We start from the raw sequence: 22,014 nt of genomic DNA, 5'->3' as shown, positions 1-22,014 counted from the left end.
ACTGATCTCGTTTCCTCTTCTCCCCCAGGACTGACGGATGAAGAAATTGACCTGGCTTTCCAGCAGTCGGGCACTACCACAGATGAGCCACAGTCTCTGGGTCCTTCCACACAGCTGGTGCCAACGCAGCCCCTTCACCTCTTGCCGTACAGTAAGTAGCCTCTTGAAAGCACCTGGTCCTATCATTTTATGCAATGATTTGCTATCCTATTCCCTGTCTGCTTCCTTACCTCTGTGCTCCTTTAATGATACTAGCTTGCAATGCTGAATCCCAGGAAACAGTGGAATCTGCGGTGGTTGTTTCTAGCAAATAGCCCACTTGTTGTCAGAATCAGACCCCGATCTTACTTTAAATACACTTTTTAATTGTTGATGCAAGTGACATAAATACACAGCAGACACAATCACAAGGTGTCACACAAGGCAGCTGAGGTACAAGCTATATTAGTCCATAGACTAATGTGGTAAATGATAGTCTGTTGTCGCTTATGCTTAGGAATCATGGTGTAGAGAGATCTGGTTTCTGTTTCCAACTCTGCCACTGACTCACTGTATAGCTCTGGACAAATCCCTTAACCTTTGTAGGCCTCATCCCCCCCCCCCCCCCAAAAAAAATTGGGGGCTAGTACTTCCCTACCTCATAGGAGATTTATGAGATTTAATTATTTAATATTTGAATAGTAGAATGATAGAAGGTGCTATAAAAGTCAAAAGTTATTTATTTTACAATGGAACCTGTACAAAAGTTCACCTTTACTAGGCAAACTCCTGCTTTTAGGAATCCATCACAAACTATCCACAAAGGTACTGAGTATAATTCTGCTCCATATTAATTGGAAGACTTACCTCCCATAAATGACTGATTTTTATAATTGATCCCTTGAGTAGTTGCTTAAGACAGGTGAATAAAGAATTTCAGCAAACTAGAATGTAAGTTCTTCAGGGCATGGACTATGTCTTCCTAGTGTGTATGCAAAATCTAAAACAGGTCCCCACCTGTGATTGAGGCTCTGGGTGCTATGGCATTACAAATAATTATAAATAATAATGGTGCTTATTTATCTTCAAAAACACCTAGTGTTATCCAATCACACCTACATTCTTAAAGAAGGACTGCAAAATTTTTGGGTATACTGTGTGTATATGTATATATGGCTGTTATATTAAAATACACACACACACACACACACCCCGTTTTAAAATTCCCAGTGGAATCTGTCTAGACTTAAGATTTACGTATACTTTTTGCTAGGTTTGTTTTAAAATGCAAATGTACCTAAGCTCCATACAATAAAAACCAAAATGTGCACACCATTAAAAATCCATCAAGAGGAACTATTCAGCTCATATGTGTGACTGGCAGTTTGAAAAGCATTTCTTCCTTCACTTACCTGCCAAGTACCAAGGACTGAGCTTGTTATTGTTCCTACCAGTCAGTAGCTCCTAAAACAGTGTTATTGCGATGATGTTGATGCTCTCTGGTGTTGCAGGTAATGCACCCATCTACCCATGTCCTTTCTGTGGTCCAGCAGATAGGGCCCATAACTGGGAATCAGGTGACTTGTCTGCTATGCCTAGCTCTGTCACTGGTTTAGGTGTGTAACCTTGGGCAAGTCACTTAACCTCTGTGCTTCAGGAACCCTTTCTGTGAAACAGGGTTAATGTTACTTACCCTCCTTTGTAAAGTGGTTTCAGATCTTAGGATGAAATGCGCCATGTAAGTGCTAAGTGGTAGTGTTATTGCCGAATGAGGCATAAAGTGTTTCTATTGTTTGCAGGGAACTTGGCTCTTTATTTGGGCCTCATGCTAGGTACAACATTGTTTAAACACAGTAGCGGAATTCAAGCATGGTTCCACAACCCATGTGCTGACTTGCACTGGGCGGGAGTGGTTAGTTTATGGCACAATGTGGCTATCACTAGAGATGCTCCAAAATGACCTCCCTCATTCTGACATATCTTGAACTTTTGTGTGGCGAGAGGAAGGTTTGGAATGAGAGCTTTGCTGTCTGTAATGGGCTGCACAAGAAACCAAATTTCAGTGGATTTGGGAAGGGGGATTGAAATATGAATTTTGTGTCTCGATCTAATCTCTAGCTATCATGGTCACAGAAAATAACCCCCAAACCAGACCCTCTCTATCTTGGTCAGGGAAACTGTACTTAGCCCCATATTAGTGACAGCTGTGTCCAAGTGCAGTTTTAACTAGCTCATTTCAGGATCCAGTACAGGCAGGGTCTGTGCTCTGTTTATGTCATAGATTCCCAAAGCAGTGAGGAGACACATAGGGTAAACTGGAAAACAATGCCAGTGTTGCCAGCCCTCACAACTTTATCACAAGCTTTGAGCGATATGGTATTCCTCTAGAGCCCTGGCTCTTGCTGTTCTACGAATAGGTGAGAATCTCTGCTTTTTAAAAAAATGTATGTTTGTAGTTTTCCTGATTGCAGAGACAAGCTTGAAAACATGGCCCCTGAAGGCTCAAAAATTAGAAGGCAAATGAGAAGAACTCAAAAGTTGTTGGTTTTTTTTAAAAAAATCTCATAGTTTTAAGCCAGTCTTGTGATTTTTTTTTTTTTTGAGACCCACTTTTGCTTTTTGATTGTGTGGGGTTGGCAGCTGTGCGGGGTCTTCTACGTGTGAACCAAACACTACGTTCTCTAGCAATCCTAAAGCACATGGAATAGCACAAATGGGGCCATCTTAGGCAGTGTCCTACCCCTCTGTCCTTCCCCCCCATTGCTTCTTTGAAGACCCTTGTATTTGCACTGAGCCTCAGAGTATGGTTATAAAAAGAATAATAGTGAAATTAAAAAGATGCATGCCTAACCTCACCCTTTGGTTGCATTCCTCTTGCCCCTCCCTTGCTGGATCTTGTCTAGTTAGATATAGGCCTTTCTCCATATCTGCCTATACAGCGCTTTTCACACTTTTGGAAATGCACAAGTAATAATCTATGAATTGCCTTATGGCTGGCGGGTTACACTCTGCTGCAGGACAGAGTGTCCCTGCAGACTTGGCCCGATGATCTTTTAAGGTAGCTCATTTGCTACAGGCAGCTTTATCTGTTGGACAGTGATAGCTTGATGGATATTTCTTCAAAGGCCCAAATCTGTCCCAGGTCAGTTGTTTCCGTGATAGTTTACCAAGCCGCTTAATCTTTGGTAGATTCATCAGGTGCTGCACTGTATAGGAAATAACCCATTTCTATTCTCTATCTACTCTGTGTTCTTGTATGACCCTCACCACCATAGTGTCTGAGCGCCTCTGTAGGTAGTGCTCAAAAGTACTCAAGAGACAAAACAGGCCAGTCAGAGAGCTGAACTTAAATCCTGTGAGCCTCACCAGATTCCATTGTACTTGGGCTCCTGTGCTCTTGATAATGCCGTCTGTTCTGAAGGAGATGATGCAGGAAACAAATTATATGATTTAAATACCTCCTGCTGCACAGATTGTGCTGGGAGTGGAGGCAGTAGAGTAAATTCTGATCTTTCATTGGCAATAGCTATTAGCCATATAAGTACTTTAAAAAAAAAAAAAAGCCTTGTAAGTTTTTAAAAATAGCATAGATCTTGCCAGAGGTAGAAGTTATCCCTGGTTTGGCTTTAGAGCAGCAACAGTAACTTTTGGGGGGCAGAGGGAATTAAATTCCTCAAGTTTCCAGTCATTGTCTTTGAGCTTGGTGCCTCCTATACCATTTCACCCCTTCTCCGTGGGGATAATTCCATCTCTCCTTTCCTGTACTTTTGCCAAGAGGTGTCAAAACTGCTTAAAAAAAAAAAAAAGCTTGATTTTGATTAATATAGAGAAACAAGACTTTGCCTGACTGATAATAAAACTGATAAATGACATTTGAATTACTTGTAGCGGTAATTTATTACATAAAATATCTTTTATTTGACATGCGATTAGTTGCTGGAAGCATCACTCAATCTGACTAGTTTAAACATGCTCTGAAATGAACCCCCAGTTTAAAAAAAAAAAAAAAAGGCTGTCTGCTCCTGGTGTTATGAAATACACTAATCCGGGAGTGAGGACAAAAATCTGACTTTAAATATTTAAATGATTAATTGGGTTTAGATATTTTTTACCTTTCTAGCCCCCTTAATTACAAGCAAACTCAGGGGAGTTTCTGAAATAGGTGTGCAAAGCTGTTTGCTTATCACCCAGGCATTGTCTGCTTCCCTCTCCATGACTCCATTCATGCAGATTTTATACACAGTTCCTGTGTGACCTTGGGCAAATATTTATCAAGCTATCACCGTCCAATAGATGAAGCTGCCTGTAGCAAATGAGCTACCATAAAAGATCACTTAAACTTTCCGAGCCTCAGTTTCCCCATCTGTAAAAGGGTGCAACATCCTTTCCATGCCTCACAGGGGCTTGTGAAGATTCCTTAACATTGGTGAAGGACTGAGACCCTCTGATAGAACACTTAATGGAAGTGGCAAATGTTATTTTTCTTCCTTCCCTATGATTAGTTCAGAATAGAAGCTAGAGCAGCACAACTGTGTGTCTCGGTATAGTGCAATATGGGCATATGGAAACCTTGAGTGGTGAGGGACAGATGGAGGTCTAGTATCTCCCGTGACGAACGAGGGAAGTACTGCTCAGTTTCTGACTGAATAGTAGGGTTTGAAGGACTTAGTTCTTTTCACCTCCTTCACATTAACTCATTGACCCTCACAGCATAAGTCTTACTATTCCCATTTTACAGATGGGGAAACTGAGGCACAGAGGTTAAGTCAAGGCAGTTGGCAAGTGCCCAAGAACATAGAAGGAAGTCAGTGTAGGAGAGCTCAGGAGTTCCAAGTCTCAATCCTGGGCTTAGATAACAATTGGTAGAGAGCGAGCCTGAGAGGGGATCTTAAGCACAGTTCTGATTCCGTGTGGCCTTCCCCTCTTTGTAATATCACATGGTTGATGCAGAGTCCTCCCTGTGTCCCTTTCCAGTTTAGTTTCTTTCTCTCTCTCTCTCTCTCTCTCTCTTTTTTTTTTTTTTTTTTTTTGCCACAAGACAGAATTGTTTCACACATCTCTAAAACGAGTAAAATGGCATTTCAGCTTCTTGTCTTTATAGACTCTCTGAACTTTAGGAAAGATCATTCTGGTCCCTTTTCATTAATAATGAAAACCAGGGGGCAATAAAATGTTCTTAGCACGAGCATTATAGGAACAGAGGGAGAGATGAGAGAGGTGAAAGGGCAAAGCTGACAGGGACCTACAGGTGTCTCTTAATTCCACCGGAGGTCAGAGCAGCTGGGGGGTAGGTGGGGACAACTAGGGGAGTCCATGCACATGGCACATTTGGGACCCATAGCACCTCTGGGATTAATTAATCCTTTATGGTTGGGAGTTCACCATCGATAGAGTTACTTTGTCATGGAATGATGTTTTTAGTCTGGGGTTCAGCACAGAGAACTGGAAATCCAAGCAGATCCAGGGTTCTAATCCCAACTGAGCCACTGACCCCCAAGTGTGACACTAGATTTCCTTTTGTTTGACTCCAGGCTTAGCTGTGATGAGATGAGATTTGGGCTGAGAAATGAGATTAGAAAAATTGTGTTATTAAGAACTGGGTGTTGCATCTTGAGCAGAGTTCTAGAGTTCCCCACTCATTTAGCTCTCCAGACTACTGTTGTTCATCCATTCTACCAGTTCAAGTGGCACAGGCTTTGTTCTGATTCACTCAGATTTCCACTTGGTGGGTATGCTGGGAACCATGTCCTCAAAGGTAGCAGGTTCCCATTATGCCTCCTTAATGGGTACATTTTCTATCTATAGTGCCTGGGGGGCTGGGGTTTCTGAAGAATTCCTGCAGTGAGACACCTACAAGAAGGGGTAGGCAGCAGGAAATCTCCATGGGCAGTGAGTAGGGCCGTACCAAATTCACGACCATGAAAAATGCGTCACAGACTGTGCAATCTGGTCTGCCCCCTGTGAAATTTGGTCCTTTGTGTGCTTTTACCCTATATAATACATATTTCACGGGGGAGACCCTCAAACTGGGGGTCCTGACCCAAAAGGGAGTTGCAGGGGGGTCACAAGGTTATTTTAGGGGTGTTGCAGTATTGCCACCCTTCCTTCTGTACTGCCTTCAGAGCTGGGCGGCTGGAGAGTGGAGGCTGTTGGCCGGCGCCCAGCTCTGAAGGCAACGCCCCGTCAGCAGCAGTGCAGAAATAAGGGCAGCAATACCAGACCATGCCATCCTTACTTCTGCGCTGCTGCCTTCAGAGCTGGGCGGCTGGAGAGTGGCGGCTGCTGACTGAGGGCCCAGCTCTGCAGGCAGCAGTGCAGAAGTAAGGGTGGCAATCCCAGACCATACCATCCTTACTTCTGCGCTGCTGCCGGCGGCGGCTCTGCCTTTAGCGCTGGGCTCCCGGGCAGCAGCCACCGCTCTCCAGCTGCCCAGCTCTGAAGGCAGCGCTGCCACCACCAGCAGTGCAGAAATAAGGGTAGCAGTACTGCAACCCCCCTATAATAACCTTGTGACCCCCCCAACTCCTTTTTGGGTTAGGACCCCTGCAATTACAACACCGTGAAATTTCAGATATAAATAGCTGAGATCATGAAATTTGTGATTTTTAAAATCCTATGGCCGTGAAATTGACCAAAATGAACCATGAGTTTGGTAGGGCCCTAGCACTGAGCAAGCAAGATAGAAGAGAGGCAGGTTTCCAGTTATCTCCACCCATCAAGCCTCTCTCTCTTCTGGAAGTCCAGTTGACAGTTTGCGGGGGAGACTACGTTTCCTAAACACTAGCAGGTTACGTGCAAATTTGGATCTGTCTGGTTAGAGGCTGCCTGCCAACCTTCACCTCTTTGGTGTCTGCCCACATCCTGCGACCAAACTTTAGGAAAGATCACTCTACATCCTCTTTATTATTGATGAAAACCAGAGGCAGTACAAGATTCTTAGCAAGAGTGTTATGGGAGCTGCAAGGGGAGGTGAAAGGGTGAAGCTGGTGGAAAACTACAGGTGTCTTCTGATTCTGCTTGCAGGAGAGGAGCAGACTGAATCTTCGCTTTGCTTTGTTGACTCTTTATGCTTCTGTGCAAAACTGTGTGTTAAGTATCCCAAGCTCGTCTTCCCACCTTCTTTAGTTGTCTTAGTGCATATTCCGGCTCTGCTACCGCTGGCATGCCTTGGCCCCTGGTCCTAATTCAGCCAAGAAAGCCATGGAATCCCCATTCATGCCTGTATTCTAAGGAAGCCATCCACAAAGACTGACACAGAACACTTTTAGCTATTCCTTCTTCTTGTAAACCCACTTAGTCGTCCTTCCCCAATCCAGGAGTTTCCCTCCACTTCCAGAGAACATTGCTCCTTTTTCTATCCCCCCTCCACTTCCTGAGATTTCTTCTCCTTCCCCAGTTTCAGAAACAGTGATCTATGAAAGCAGTCAGAACTTGCTCTTGTGGGCTAGACTAAGCACAAACACTTTCCAGGGTCAATGCAGCGGAGATTTGAGGGTCCTCTCCAAGAAAAGAGCAGATCGCTGAGGTGACTCTTAATTGCCGGTGTGATTTTGATCCCTTCCTCACTCTCTCTGGAGTTACCCTGAAGTCCCTGTTAAGCTTTAGGAAACAAGAGTTGACACCACCCTGCCCACCTTTGCCTGAATTAAGTGTTTGGGTGAGATGCACGCAAATCCCCGAAGGCCTTGCTGTGTGCAAGTTCTGACCATGCTTCTCTCTTGCTTTTGGCCATTAGGTCCTCCAGGCTCCAGATGGCGAGACTATGGTGCTTTGGCGATCATTATGGCAGGGATTGCCTTTGGCTTCCACCAGCTCTACAAGGTAAGCGATGTTCTCCCTACTCCCCTAAGGTGCCTTGGTGCTCCGGAACAACCGTGGTAATGCTGCCCATGTTCCATGCTGGCTCTTGGTTGCGATGAAATCCTTGGAGCTGCTGCTCTTATCAGTTCTCCTTTGGGTGTATGTGCAGAGCTGTATGGACAATCTGACGTGGAAATGCAGTAAGTGGTGAGCAGGTCTCTTAGCCCTGGTCTACACTAGGGTGGGGGATCGATCTAAGTTACACAACTTCAGCTACGTGAATAATGTGGCTGAAGTTGACGTACTTAGATCAGTTTACCGTGGTGTCTTCACTGCGGTGAGTCGACTGCTGCCGCTCCCCCATCGACTCCTCCTGTGCCTCTCGTGGCGCTGGAGTACAGGAGTCGACGGGAGAGTGCTTGGGGATTGATCGCGGCCTGCCGATCCGGCGGCTAGTGAAGACATACCCTTACACTAATAATAATCATACCTAGCGTTTATCTACTCTTTGCATCAGCAGATCTCAAAGTGCTTTATAAATGAGGTCAGTATCATTATCCCCATTTTTTTCAAATGGGGAAACTGGCATAGGGAGATGAAATGACTTGCCCAAAGTCACCCAGCAGGCCAGGGGCTGAACAAGGAATAGAACCCAGGTGTTCCGAGTCCAGTCCATTGCTTTAACCACTAGATCACATTGCCTCCATGAACTAGAGACACATCTCTTTTGGCTGGTCAGGAGGTTGAAGGGAAGGTTTTTAACTCCAGCTCTATCAGCTTCCCAGTGGATGTGTACAGCAAGTGTGTAGACATACACACCCACCCTGCATTTTTCTGGCTGGACATATTCTCACTCTCTGTCACGAAAGACCTGTTCCCCAGTTCTGTATGCAGTAACATGATAGAGGCTGTTGGGAGAGAACCCAAAACATTGGTTGTATAGCAAGGCATGGGGCAAAGGCCAAGTGACTTCAGCCCCAGTGGAGTGCAGCAGCCACTCACTCTGGTACATTACGTTTCACTTGCAAGTGTGTGTGTTTGGGAGGTTGGAATGAGATGGAAAGTAACAATTGGTTTATTAAAGAGTTGTTGTTTTTTTAAATTGGGCAAATTGATGTGCTTGGCAAAGCCCATGTTTAAAGCTAAATGTTTTTTTAAACACCCTTGATCCTTTTTATTTTTCCCTTTTATTAATTACCTTGGCCTGGGGAAGGTCAGTATGGGGAGTATGTCCCAGGATTGCACAAGGTAGCTCCTTAGATGGCTGTTCAGATTATCCCCTTGCTCCTGACTCAACATATTGATGCAACATATTGAGCAATGATGCTGACCTTCCTGGTCCATTCAGTACTGTAAAGGCTGGTGTGGGGGGTTGATAAATGCCCAGAGTGATGCTGAGGAAGGAGCTACTGGTCTTTACTGGATTCATAACAGGCTGGCCTGGAGGGCCTTATTGCTATTGTAAAATGACAACTACCACAAAAATATCAATTTTTTTATTTAAAATTTCTTACACAGTCTCAGTGATGGTGACAATAGACTGCATCCCACTGTCATTCTCTTTGTGTGCAGATCCCCTCTTCACCTCTCCATCCAGACCAGGGGTCGGCAACCTTCGGCACGCGGCCCATCAGGGTAATCCGCAGGGCTGTCGGCCGAAGTTTGCCAACCCCTGATCCAGACCATACAATACCACCTTGGTTATCCAGCAGAGGCCCCTGTTCCCTTATGGGAGCCGAAGATGCCTTGGGTCAGCTCCCCAAGTGCAACTGGTGCGTAAATTCCTTTGGCAGAGATGTGATTTTTGTGCTTGTGCTAGTGGTCCTTATCTCAAGAATAAAGACTCCTTGCCAAGCCATTGGTATGAGTGTTCCAGGAGGTTCAGAACAGAACCTTCTGTTCATTGCACTTTGTTTTCTATGGGAGTCCTCAGAAGCAGCTTGCTTCTCAGAATGGTGGATGGAAGAAAGTAGAGTGACTGTGTGTGCATATGATAGCTATCTACAGAGACAGCTAGATCTCTATATAACCAACAGCACTTAGTTCAAGAGGAGGAGGATGCTGTCCCACACCCCTCAGGCCTGTCTCAGAACCGTATCTTTGAATATGTCTCTCTGGAAGCATGTACATCAAAAGCCAGGATACAAAGGAGCTGTTAGGCAAGCTGTTCCCTTGTAATTGAGGCTGTTTCTGTGTCCTGGCTAACCCCCTCTCTCCTTTATCCCTCTTGCCCCAATCATGCTATGTCTGAATGTGCTCTTGTTACACTCCACACTCAGTTCAAGTGTGCTATGCCCCAGAAGGGGTCACAGTAATTAGGGATGGCTACAATGTGTTAGATCAAGTCCATCTCCTACCAGGGGAGTCTGAGTTTGATTTAATCGCTACTGGGTATGCTGTCAGTGAGCTGCCACCACTCCTCTAGTGTCCTGACACCTCTGTATCAGCACCTCCCTTGCCCCTGCCTTCATGGCTTTCTGCCTCCATTCTTGTTACCTCAGATCCCCTCTACCTTTGCTCCATCTCCTCTGCTCTCTCATTCCCATTTCCCCAGATCTCTGCTCTTTACCGCCACTATCCTGCCTCCCAGTCTCTATACTCTCTGTCATTTCCCCTTCCCTCTACTTTTATGCCCCCCAGCCCCTTCATATCTGTGCTCCCCTCTTCTCCCTGCTCTGCATCTCCTGCCTTGTGGGTACATTTAGAGTCACATGAGAGGTGAGTGCAGTGAGATTGAAATCCTTCTGGATGGGGGTAGGGAAGGGGCTGTAGGCTGAGAATTTTCCTAAATACATCCAAGGACCCTCCCTCAGCACCTCAGGAAAAAAGAGCACAAAAGTCCTACCATCCTGTTTTGTGATTTATGTGAATGCCTTCTTCCAGGGGACCCCTCTCCTCACCATCTGTGATCATGGTAGTTTCTGGGATGGGGGTAGAGATGTCTGGCCGGCTCTGAGGTACTTGGGGTGGGTTAGAAGGAACCCCTTGCATATCCTCATCTCTTAACAACATCTCCATGCTCTGTGCAGAAATACCTACTCCCTCTCATCATGGGAGGCAAAGAAGACAGAAAACAACTTCAGAGGATTGAGGCGAACATTTCTGAGATGAGTGGCAGCGTGACACAGACAGGTAAAGATTAATGACTCCATCAATTTGCCCCTCAAAGCCCTTCTCCCTGCATCCTCCATCCTACCTAGACCCCCCCCTCCCCTCCATCTCCACTTTATGTGGTGACTTCATTTATCTGCTCTGAGAATCTGTTCACATTTGCAAATGAAGCTGCCGTCATTTCGGTTTAATTTGAAATTGCTTGTTTACTGTCGGCGCGGCCTCAATTAATTATGTTTTTACGGAAAGGCTCCCAACCTCAGAATATTAATAAGGGGAATAAAATGACAGCCTTTCGGAGGGCTGTAAAGTTCATTTTTAATTTCTGCTTCTCTGAGGTTTTCAGGGGCTTTTTTTTTTGGTGGTTTCTCCCCCCCATTGCCTCCAAGAATCCAAAGCAAGGTCAAGAGAGTCTGTAATTACTGTGCCTCCACTGACCCCAGCCACCTTCTCTGTTATTGACTCCATAGGGCACCTGTTCATTACCCAGTGCCCTAATGATGGCCCAGATTAGCTGTTACCTGTCATGCCAATAAAGTTTTTTTTTTTTTTTATCAACTTGTTTACTGGATGGAAACTCCAGATAAAACCACCAAAGCTGTAGGCAGTTCCCTTCCATCCAGACACAAGTTCCTGTTCCAGGCGAAGTTTTCCACTGGGAAGATTTCTCTTGAAATCCAGGAGAGGGTGCTAAATGTGTGTCCAGCTGTTGGCAGAAGGGAGAGCATGGCAAGTTTGTTACTGCCATCATGGGGTGAAAGGGCAGGTGGTCTGATGGTGGGAGGGTGCTAACTGGACCTGCTGGTGGAGGAAGTGGATAAAAGAGGCTTGCCTTCTTTTCTCACTACATCCTGGGATTGATCCAGGCACCTGTCTGTTTCCAGACTAGAGATAAACCCCAAGTATCATGTGCCTGTGTGAGGCCCGAGGTAGATAAATGATACAGACATTGTATAAGTTCAGAGAGATGTACAAATCATAAACTGAGATAATTAGAAGGGAGAGGTTTTGGACGGATATACTGTGGGCTATAGACATCTATACAATGGAAAGATAAACTAGAAATACTGGAGGTTAGATGCAGTGCAGGTAGATTACCCATAGTGCAGATAATTTATATGGATTAGAGCGAGCGGGTGTCTGTAGATAAATTAGATATAGCAGGAATAGAGGCATCTTGTAGCTAGACAGCAGGAAGGGCACATGTGTGTGTGTATTTCTCAGTTTAACAGAAACTCTCCTGCTTTTTCATCCCACAGTAACTCAGTTGCAGACAACTTTAGCCTCCGTCCAGGAACTGCTGATGCAGCAACAGCAGAAAATCCAGGAGCTCACCCAAGAGCTGGCTGCCGCCAAGGTACACCTCCATCTCTTCACTAGGCCACCCTTCAGAAATTCTCTTGCCCTTTTTAGTGTACATGGCTTCCCTAGCCCATAACTTTATCCTATCTGGCCAGTTTCTGTATGCAGCCTTGTCTCTCAAGGGTGTTTGTATAGAGCAATGCGTGCTGACTGGGTGCTTCAGGCTAAACATATATGGCTACTGAGAGGGCTTTGTTCCATGATGTTCTTTGCATCTTTCATGTCCACAATCTCCTTAATTGCTCTCAGCTGTGCAACTAGTGTCCCTTGTAGGAGAGCTCGTTGTATATCCAGTTGGAGCAATAGGGAGCGGGATTGGCCCTCCTGCTAACCCATGGACTGAAGGAGGAAAAGGGTAGAGGTAGATGTTTTGTGTGTATTTTCATCTTGTCTATATACTTGTCTGTTAACTGATGTATGTATTCTATGCCCATCACCGTGGTATCTCAGTGCAAATCAGTGCAAAGTAGTCAAACACAGATCGGTTGGATTATATGACTCAGGGGAATGGGAATGGGCTGTGGACTCTTTTGCATTTAAGTCGCCGGTTGCACTCCAGGCCAGGTAATGACTGAAGGTTACCACCATCCGATAGCTGGTTGGTGGCCTGCGTGAATGATTTTGGTGGTCTTAGTACAACAGGTGGTGCCACTACCATATTTGGCACTAACTGGCAGCCTCTTTGGCACTCTCAGCGGGGAGGGCAAGGACCCTCCACAGAACAACCAAAGCACAGGAGCAATGCAAACTCCGAACGAGAGGGACCATCTCTCAGGCTGAGAATGGAGTGCAGTCTCCATGGCGCATGCAGTCCTTGGTGCCTGTGCTGAGACTGCCAACAAGGACACCAGTTACTGCCAATAATGGCTGGTGGTTTTGCCATGTGGATACTTGTGAGTTTGGGAATTGAGCTGAGACCCACCCAGATCAGTTCGCATTGTGGCAGCAACAGTGCTTTTCATTGTCCTTGGCCTCCCAGCAGCCACCAGATGTCAGTCATTCCTGAATTGGGCTGGATTTGAACTGCTGACCTAGAGGTGAAAGCCTTCCTCTTGTTATCAAAGCCTGGGATCAGTCAGTCCCTCCTTTGACTGTCAACAACCTCTGCAGAATGGGAGCTTTAGCCCTCTGTATAGCAAGATCCCTGAAACAGTTAGGTGTTTGTAGAGCAGTCCTCCATCTACAGCAGTAACAGTCCTTCTTTCCCAGGCTCCAGTCTCTCGTAAACCCTTTGATAGTGTGTAGCCGGTGGGCCACCTCTGGCTGTGCAGTGAATATACCTTACAGTAGGAATCAACTGTAAACCCAGCCATGAAAGTCAGTTTATGGTCACATCTATTCACTCCAGTTTTCCTTGGGAACTGTGGCCCATCAATGGCCTGGAGCCAGTCCGGAAATTGGAAAACTGTTTTCAGGTTGTAAGTGTTAAGATTAAGACCACATGTTGAGCTCTCAGAAGGGAAAAGGGCATAGGAGTGTTGCTGGTTTAGAGAGTCTTTAAAAAGTTCTCCCTCCCTTCCCTCCTCTTCTGCGCTGAAATGGTAGCACACGCTGTTATGGTATCTCAGCCTCATATGTACAAAGAAAGACTTGGGCAAGACCACAAACCAAAGAGTAAAAGCTGTGTTTTCTCAGCTGTAATGTAAGTTTTTATATCTGCTTTTCAAACTCCTACTGGCATGCTGTAAAAAATTAAAAAGAGGGGTTTTAAAAGTAATTAAAAAACCTACATAAAAACTCAAGCCTTGAATTTTCTACAACTGTTTTTTAAAGAGACTAGCTAAAAAGCCCCAGATGTCAGATTTTATTTCTAAATCCTAGGCATCTGGCACCATATGTGTTTTGGAAATTTGAGTCCTGTGCAGGCCGGTGAGTGGAAATCACTCCCTTGTTAATGTGCTGATGTAGCTTTCAAAGTCTTGGAGAGCCAGAACAGTGGCTCCTGGATTCTCGCTGTCGGAGGGCTGGGAGTGTGAATCCCAAGGGAACGCATCTGTGTATATCACAGCTACTACAGACTGAGTCTCTCTCAGCTGGAATCATTGTAGGGAATGTTGGCTGTGAAGGTGCTCATGTCTGTCCAGCCCCAGCTGAAGTCTATGTAAGGAATGAGTAGGCCCATTGGCTGCGGGGGAGTTACAGTCCCAACTTCTCCCAGTAGGAATTAGCATGGGGGAGTTTGCAGCTACTCCAGTCCTGGCTTCTCCCAGGGGGGAAATGGATTGGAACACTGGCTGTGGGGGTGCTCGCAATCACTCCATTCCCAATCCCTGCCAGCAGAAATCATTGTAGACAGTGCTGGCTGTGGGGGAATTCACAGTTACTCCATATGAACTAAACTCTGACAAGTCAAGTGCAAAAGTATAGTTAGGCCAAAAAAAGAATTTGAAGAGCAAAAAGATACAAAAAGAATTTTTTTAAGTACTTCAGAACAGGAAGTCTGCCAAAAAATTAGTGGGGCCACTGGACGATTGAGGTGCTAAAGGAGCACTCAAGAAAGACAAGGCCATTGTGGAGAAGCTAAATGAATTCTTTGCATCGGTCTTCACTGCCGAGGATGTGAGGGAGGTTCCCACACCTGAGCCATTCTTTTTAGGTGACAGAGCTGAGAAACTGTCCCAGATTGAGGTGTCAATAGAAAACGTTTTGGAACAATTTGATAAATTGAACAGTAATAAGTCTCCACGACCCAATGGTATTCACCTACAAGTTCTGAAGGAGCTCAAGTATGAAATTGCAGAACTACTAGCTGTGGTATGTAACCCATCGCTTAAATCAGCCGCTGTACCGGATGACTGGCAAATAGCTAATATAACACCGATTTTTTTAAAAATGCTCCAGAGGCAATCCTGGGAATTACAGGCCAGTAAGTCTAACTTCAGTACCAGGCAAACAGGTTGAAACTATAGTAAAGAACAGAATTATCAGACACACAAATGAACACAGTATATTGGGGAAGAGTGAACATGGCATTTATAAAGGGAAATCATGCCTCACCAATCTATTAAAATTCTTTGAGGGTGCCAACAAACATACGGACAAGGTGATCCAGTTGACCTAGTGTACTTGGACTTTCATGAAGCCTTTGACAAGGTCTCTCACCAAAAGCTCCTAAGCAGTCATTGGATAAGAGGGAATGTCCTCTCATGGATCAGTAACTGGTTAAAAGTTAGGAAACAAAGAGTAGGAATAAATAGTTTTCACAATGGAGAGAGATAATAGCCAGGTCCCCCAAGGATCTGAACTGGGACAAGTGCTATTCAACATATTCATAAATGATTGGGGGAAAAGCAGTAAACAGCGGGGTGGAAAAGTTTGCAGAAGATACTAAGTTACTCAAGATAGTTAAGTCCAAAGCTGATTGCAAAAAGTTACAAAGGGATCTCAAAAAACTGGGTGACTGGGCAACAAAATGGCAGATGAAATTCAATGTTGTGTAATGCACATTGGAAAACATAATCCCAACTATACATACAAAATGATGGGGTCTAAATTAGCTGTTACCACTCAAGAAAGAGATCTTGGAGTCATTGTGGATAGTTCTCTGGTAACATCTGCTCAGTGTGCCGAATCAGTCAATAAAGCTAACAGAATGTTAGGAACCATTAGGAAACAGATAGCTAATAAGACAAAATATCATAATGCCACTAAATAAATCCATGATATGCCCAGACCTTGAATGCTGCATGCAGTTGTGGTCACCTCATCTCAAAAAAGATATATTAGAACTGGAAAATGTGCAACACAAATGAGTGGGGGGTATTACAGAGGTCTATAAAATCTTGAATGGTGTGGAGAAAGTGAATAAAGAAGTGTTATTGACCTCTTCACATAACACAAGAGTCAGGGTTCATCTAATGAAATTAATAGGCAGCAGGTTTAAAACAAATGTAAGGAAGCACTTCTTCACACATCGCACAGTCAACCTGTGGAACTCATTGCCGGAGGATGTTGTGAAGGCCAAAAGTATAAATTGGGAGGATATAAGTTCATAGCTGTTAGGTAAGATGGTCAGGGACACAATCACATACTCTGCATGTCCCTGACTGCCATAAAATGGGACTGGACAACAGGGGATGGATCGCTTGATAATTGCCCCATTCTATTTATTGCCTCAGAAGCATCTGGCACTGGCCCCTGTTGAAAAACAGACTACTGAGCTAGATGGACCATTGGTCTGACTCAGTATGGCCATTCTTGTATTCACTGTGGGGGTTAGATGAGGGGCACTGTCAATGCAGGAGATTATTTCTTTTTCTGAGCACTCTTCCCTTAGCCTTGTTTACATGGGAAAGCAAAATTAGTCTGGTCGTGGGAAGAAGTGATATTGCTTCTAGTCCCATGAATGTATAAAACAAAAACTGCCAAGTGATTATTTGCAGCAAATCTTCCCAAAGCAGGGCCTTGCCCCAGTTTCCATCCACTCTCTGACAGACATCACTGTGGAGTATTGATGTGGTACCACCAGCAGCTGTACCAGAGTCCCGTGAGTTGCTCATCATCTTCCCCCACCGAATTGGGCTCTTTGCCTTGAAATGTCCAGAGGAGAGTGTCTTGTGCAGCTGCGTCCTGGAGAGAGCGTCTGGTAGCTCAGGCACAGCTCCAACTGTTCTGATCTAGGGGAGAGTCCTTTGGGCTTTTAAACACCTATTGCACAGTCCCCCTAGAAACTCCATGGAGTACAGTCTAGTGGCAGGTTTTTTTTTTGGTGATCTAGGAGAGATTGAGTTAGTGCTCTCAGTCCAGTGTCTAGCCTGCAGATACTCAGATTATAATCTGCTCCCTTGACTGAGGGCAATGTCAGGAAAAAGAGAAGGAACTGACTCTACATTATAGACATGAGGTAACAATTTCAAATCCCCTAAATCCCACCAACTTTCAGTGGGACCCTAAATCACTCATGTGCTTTTGAAATTTTTACTCAAAATCCCATACCCTTTTCCCTAGAAGTGGTCTGTCCAGGTCAGGGCTGAGCATGTTGGCAGGGCCATGTGAGGAAGCTTGCATTGCTTCTGTGCCTGGTTGCCCTTGGTTTTCTTACAGACACCTTGCTGTAGGGATCTCTGTTCGGCACCCTAGGAAATACTAGCTTCCCCTTTTTAAAAAAACAAAAGAAGAAAACTCCCTTTGGGGTGCTTTAGCAAAGGCCAGGCTTGGTGCATTGATCCTAGTCTGTGCACAGTGTGTTGGAAGTGGTTAACCCTTCTCAAGAATGAAAGAGAAATCTTTGACTCGTCCTAGAATCAGAGCTAAGAAGTTTTCCTAGGAGGCTGCCAATAGAACAGTTGGCCTGTTTTGGGAAACACTCAGGTACATAGCTCACATTGCGGAAATCCCTCTTCCCAGCATCAAGAGGTTTTAAATGCCAGATCCCAGGCACAGTGGCCCATTGCTGAAGACTCTGGGGGTGGAGAAGGAGGGTAGACGGAGAACAGCTCTGAGTTATCTCCCAATCCACTCTCTCACCATTGCCTCTTCCATTTGTGTCCTAGGCCACCACTTCCACCAACTGGATCCTGGAGTCACAGAATATCAATGAATTGAAATCTGAGATCTACTCGTTAAAGGGGCTCCTTCTAAACCGGTATGGAGGGGTGTGTCAGCGGGATAGCAATGTGAGGAGGGGCGACACTCCTTGGGATTCCCTCAGGAGGGAGGAGGGCATTACCGGGAGGAACTAGAACTAACCCTGCCCCTCTGTCAATGCTCTTTAATAATAATACTTTGCACTTCAGTGTTGCCTTCTATCCAAGGGTCTCAGAGCACTTTACAAACATGCATTAAACCTCACGGTGTCCCTGGGAGATAGGTAACTTCTATTGTTTCCATTTGGGATAGAGATTGACTGACACATAGCGAGTGAGTGGCAGAGACAGGAATGGGGCTCACATCTCTGAATTAACCACAAGATTACCCTCTTCCCCTAAAGCATCTCTTATAGTCATTGGCTCTTAGTTCTTCCCACCCTGCCTTGTCTATTTGCTCAAATTTAACAAAGTCTGCCCATCATCACTGCTCTATGACATAGGTAGTGATGATGGGCAGACTTTGTTTAAGATGAGACCATTTAAGATGAGACCAAGCAGCTGCTGGATGTAAGCAGGTGCACTAAATGGGTGCAGAGGCCTAGAAATTGGGTTGGGTTTGATTTTTTTTTAAGCTGCACCTGAGGGACTTTGCCCCACTCCAGTGGGAATCACAGTAGAAAGCTTTGGGGAACTGGGGTCATGTCATGTCACTCTCTGGCAGAAGTCACAGGTCCTGTCTCCATCCATTTGGGTCACGCTAGCCTCATTTTAGGAGCAAGGACATTGGCTATTGAAGCCCCTCCATGAGGGCGGGGGTTGGGGGAGAAGTGCGTCACTCAGGGATGTTTGGACAGAGCTCACAAGCCTGGCCACCCTTTGGCATGGCTTTCTGTCTCAGGCCAGATGAACAGCACAACTCACAGGGCTGCTTATCCCTTCACCTTTCCAGTGAGGAGGGTTCTGCCCGGGTTCATGTATTTGGCCTGGATGGCCCCTGCTCCCTGATGTTGATGGGCAACAGTGGGATAGTGCTCCCTGGGGTGTGCGAGGGGACAGCTGTCATTAAGGGAAATTCATTGTTTTTATGCAGCTGGGGGTTAAGTGCTTTTGGGGGGGGGGAAATGAAATTTAAAAAAAAAGGCATATCTCCCTGCAGTGAGCAGGCGGCGGCAACACTGGAGCCAAGAAAGTCTCCAAATTGAATTTCTTGATAGCATTTATGATCCTGGTGAATAATGCAGGCATTAGCTTGTTTGCACTCGGACGAGATGGAGGCTAGAACGGCAGAGCTCCTCCAAGGCCACTGGCAGAGGGAGGGAGGTGAGTGCAGTTGTTTTTAGGTCTGCCGAAGAAAATTAAATCTGTTGCATTGGCCTCATTTGAATGCTCCCTGCAGAAAGGCAGCTGGCCTCCCTGGGTCTCTTCTGGAGCAATCCTTGGCACAAGCCAGCTCAACACGCAGAGCGTGTGAACCCTTTCCCACACTCACTTCCTTTTTAAGGGCCTGATCCCATATCTCTATGCATGCTGAATTCCCACTCTCATCAGTGGGAGCTGGGGCTGCATGAGGAATACAGGATCGGGTCCTGGTGAGTCCCTTTCTGGGTGACGGATGTGTTTCCGAAGGCACCTGATGGAGCATGCCCCCCACCACAAGGCCTTCTTCCCTCTTCCCCCATGTGGTTACTTGGGCTGCCACTAGGGACAGATGGGTCAGCTCCTCAGCTGGTGTCAATTGGTATAACTCCATGGAAGTCAGTGGTGCTAAACTGCTTTACAATTGCTGAGGCTTTAGTCCAGATGGGTACAGTGCACACTGGACTTGGACTTCAGTGAGCTAGTGCGTGTGTGAGCACACACGTGCATGGGGGAGATGGTGGGGAACCAGGCTGCCATTTCACCACGGCTCAGACACGGGTTGGGGTTGAAGCTCCTGACTCCTCACACAGATGGGAATGATCTTCCCCAAGCTGCAATGGTTGTGGAGGGACAATGAAACCTCTCTGTCTGTCCAGAGGCAGCACTCTCTAGTCGCTACAGCTTGGTGGGGGGACTTGGAGTCAGGACCCCTAAGCTCTAGTCCCAGCTCCCTCTATGAAGTTGGCCAACTCTCAGTCTCTCACCGCTTCAGTTTGCCGAGCTCTGAACAGGGATGGTATTTTCTTCTCATGCACGGGCTCAATTCCTGGATGCTTGTAAAGTGCTTTGACATCCTGGCACGAGAGGGGAAGGAGCCTTGTTACTATTCATTTATTACAGAGGAGACTTGAGATCCCGGTCCCACCTTCTGTGACTCCCTGAGCATGTCGTGCGTCCGGGAGGCTGATCCCTTCTCTGATGATTCCCCCTTGCAGTGCTTGTAATAAAAGCTCCTTTTTCTCCTTTCCGTCCCCCCAAGGAGGCAGTTCCCTCCCTCCCCTTCAGCTCCCAAGATCCCATCATGGCAAATCCCGGTGAAGCCTTCCTCGCCCTCCAACCCTGTTGCTACCAACCACAACAGCAGCAGTGACATCTCGCCCGTCAGCAACGAGTCCACCTCCTCGTCACCCGTGAAGGAGAACCACAGCCCAGAAGGGGCAACAGTCAGCGGCCACCTGCTGGGTACGGAGGAGGAGGGCGAGGTGGTGATGGACGTCAAGGGCCAAGTGCGAATGGAAGTGCAGGGCGAGGAGGAGAAGAGGGAGGACAAAGGGAATGAGGAGGAAGAGGACGATGAGGATGATGATGTCAGCCATGTGGATGAAGAGGAGTGCCTGGACGTCCAGACCGAGGACCGACGAGGAGGGGATGGGCAGATTAACGAGCAGGTGGAGAAGCTACGGAGACCTGAAGGGGCCAGCAATGAGAATGAGATCGACTAGGGTGAATGGGATTCTTCCCATGCCACCCTGCATCTGTCCAGCCTTCCCCCAGCCCCTGGTGCCTCTCTCACTCGGTGGAGAGAACTCTCCCCTCCCCCCCCCGCCCCCCCAGTGATTCGCCCATGATTCACCTCGAGTAGCGTCCTGATCCTCCAGTGAGCAAGGCGGGTCCTGTGTCACCCCAGGGCCATGCAGCTTTGCAGTGTCTTCTTTTCCCTCTCCGCCCCAGCACCACCGCAGGAATCTGAGCTGGGGGTCACTGCCTAGGCTAGAAGAGTACTCACCTGACCATGCACCACAGCTAGAGAAACAAGTTCCCTTGTATCCAGCGTCCTTCCTGAACCGGCCAGTTCCTCGCTGCTTCCTAGAGATCTTCCATCTGATCTTAGAAACAGGCCTGCCCCAGCCCCTTCTCATCCCAATCCTTTAACTGTATCTCAGTCTGAAACCACTTCTGCCCAACCCCTGAAATTTCCCATCAGGCTTTAGTCCTGAAATCAGATGGTGTGCCATCCCCAAACTGGCCACCCCCAGGCTGTTTCTGTTTCTGAGATCTCTGTCAGATCTGCCTCCCAGTCCAGCCATCCCCCTCCCCAAACCTCGGGCCAGGCCCAGTTCCTGAAACCATCCAGCCTTTGAGAAGTTCTTGTTGGGTCCAAAGAACAGTACTCCTGCCCCCTGCTCTCCCCTCCACACTCCTGCAGCCTCTTGCTAGAGGCCAGACCCATGGCTCGTGATCATGAGAGCAGGAAGCCTCATTACTAATTACCCTCAGGTGAAAGGCCTTCTCCTGTTAGTATGATTCTCACCTGGATTGCCCACTTCAATTCGTCGCTGCTCTCCCATGCAGAGAAGGGGAGCTCGTGTCCGTGTCTGGCATCTTCCATTCTATTGACAGCCCTGCCTGAATGGATCAGGTGTCTTGGCCCCTGGCATAGTTGATTAGTTCTGAATCTTGGTAATAGTTCTTAGCCCATCTTCCTCCCTAAATAAGGAGAGAGCCCACCAGAAACAGTTAGTCGAGACTTGTGTTGGAGCAAAGTATACACACCCACCTCAGCAAAGTGCTGTTCACAGTGTGGAGAGCACTTCCAGAGCAGAGATGCACCCCTTCCCCTCCCCACCTACCCCACCTCAGCCCTCTTTGCCCTACACAGACTAAAAACAAAAACAAACCAAGAACTTTTGAAACCTCTTGTTTGCAGCATTGTGTTCTCAACTGGTAAAATGGTGCTGTCTGATTCTTATTCACTGCATAAGAGCCTCTTAGCAGAGCAATTCCTGTAACATCTGAGTCTCACTGTCGTCCTCACCAAGCAAACGTGCTCGTCCGTGTGATCATGTATAGATTTCAAATATAAAATACGATTGTA

At 46.5% G+C, this 22,014-nt stretch overlaps 1 protein-coding gene across 1 annotated transcript in view; it reads left to right on the top strand.

Annotated features, from left to right (window-relative positions):
- PEX14 (peroxisomal biogenesis factor 14) overlaps positions 1-21,643 on the top strand; it is a 101,284-nt gene extending 79,641 nt beyond the window's left edge. Inside the window, exons 4-9 of the mRNA XM_074934037.1 lie at positions 29-151; positions 7,715-7,800; positions 10,809-10,911; positions 12,150-12,247; positions 17,745-17,836; positions 20,179-21,643. Coding sequence (XP_074790138.1) covers positions 29-151; positions 7,715-7,800; positions 10,809-10,911; positions 12,150-12,247; positions 17,745-17,836; positions 20,179-20,641 — 965 coding nt within the window. The 3' untranslated portion in view covers positions 20,642-21,643. The remainder of the gene's footprint in view (positions 1-28; positions 152-7,714; positions 7,801-10,808; positions 10,912-12,149; positions 12,248-17,744; positions 17,837-20,178) is intronic.
- Positions 21,644-22,014: the final 371 nt, after the last annotated feature.

The sequence above is a fragment of the Natator depressus genome, chromosome 18 (assembly GCF_965152275.1).
Source record: "Natator depressus isolate rNatDep1 chromosome 18, rNatDep2.hap1, whole genome shotgun sequence".
Lineage (NCBI taxonomy): Eukaryota > Metazoa > Chordata > Testudines > Cheloniidae > Natator > Natator depressus.
The sequence above is the reverse complement of the archived record's forward strand: the minus strand, read 5'-3'. Positions and strand labels throughout refer to the sequence as shown.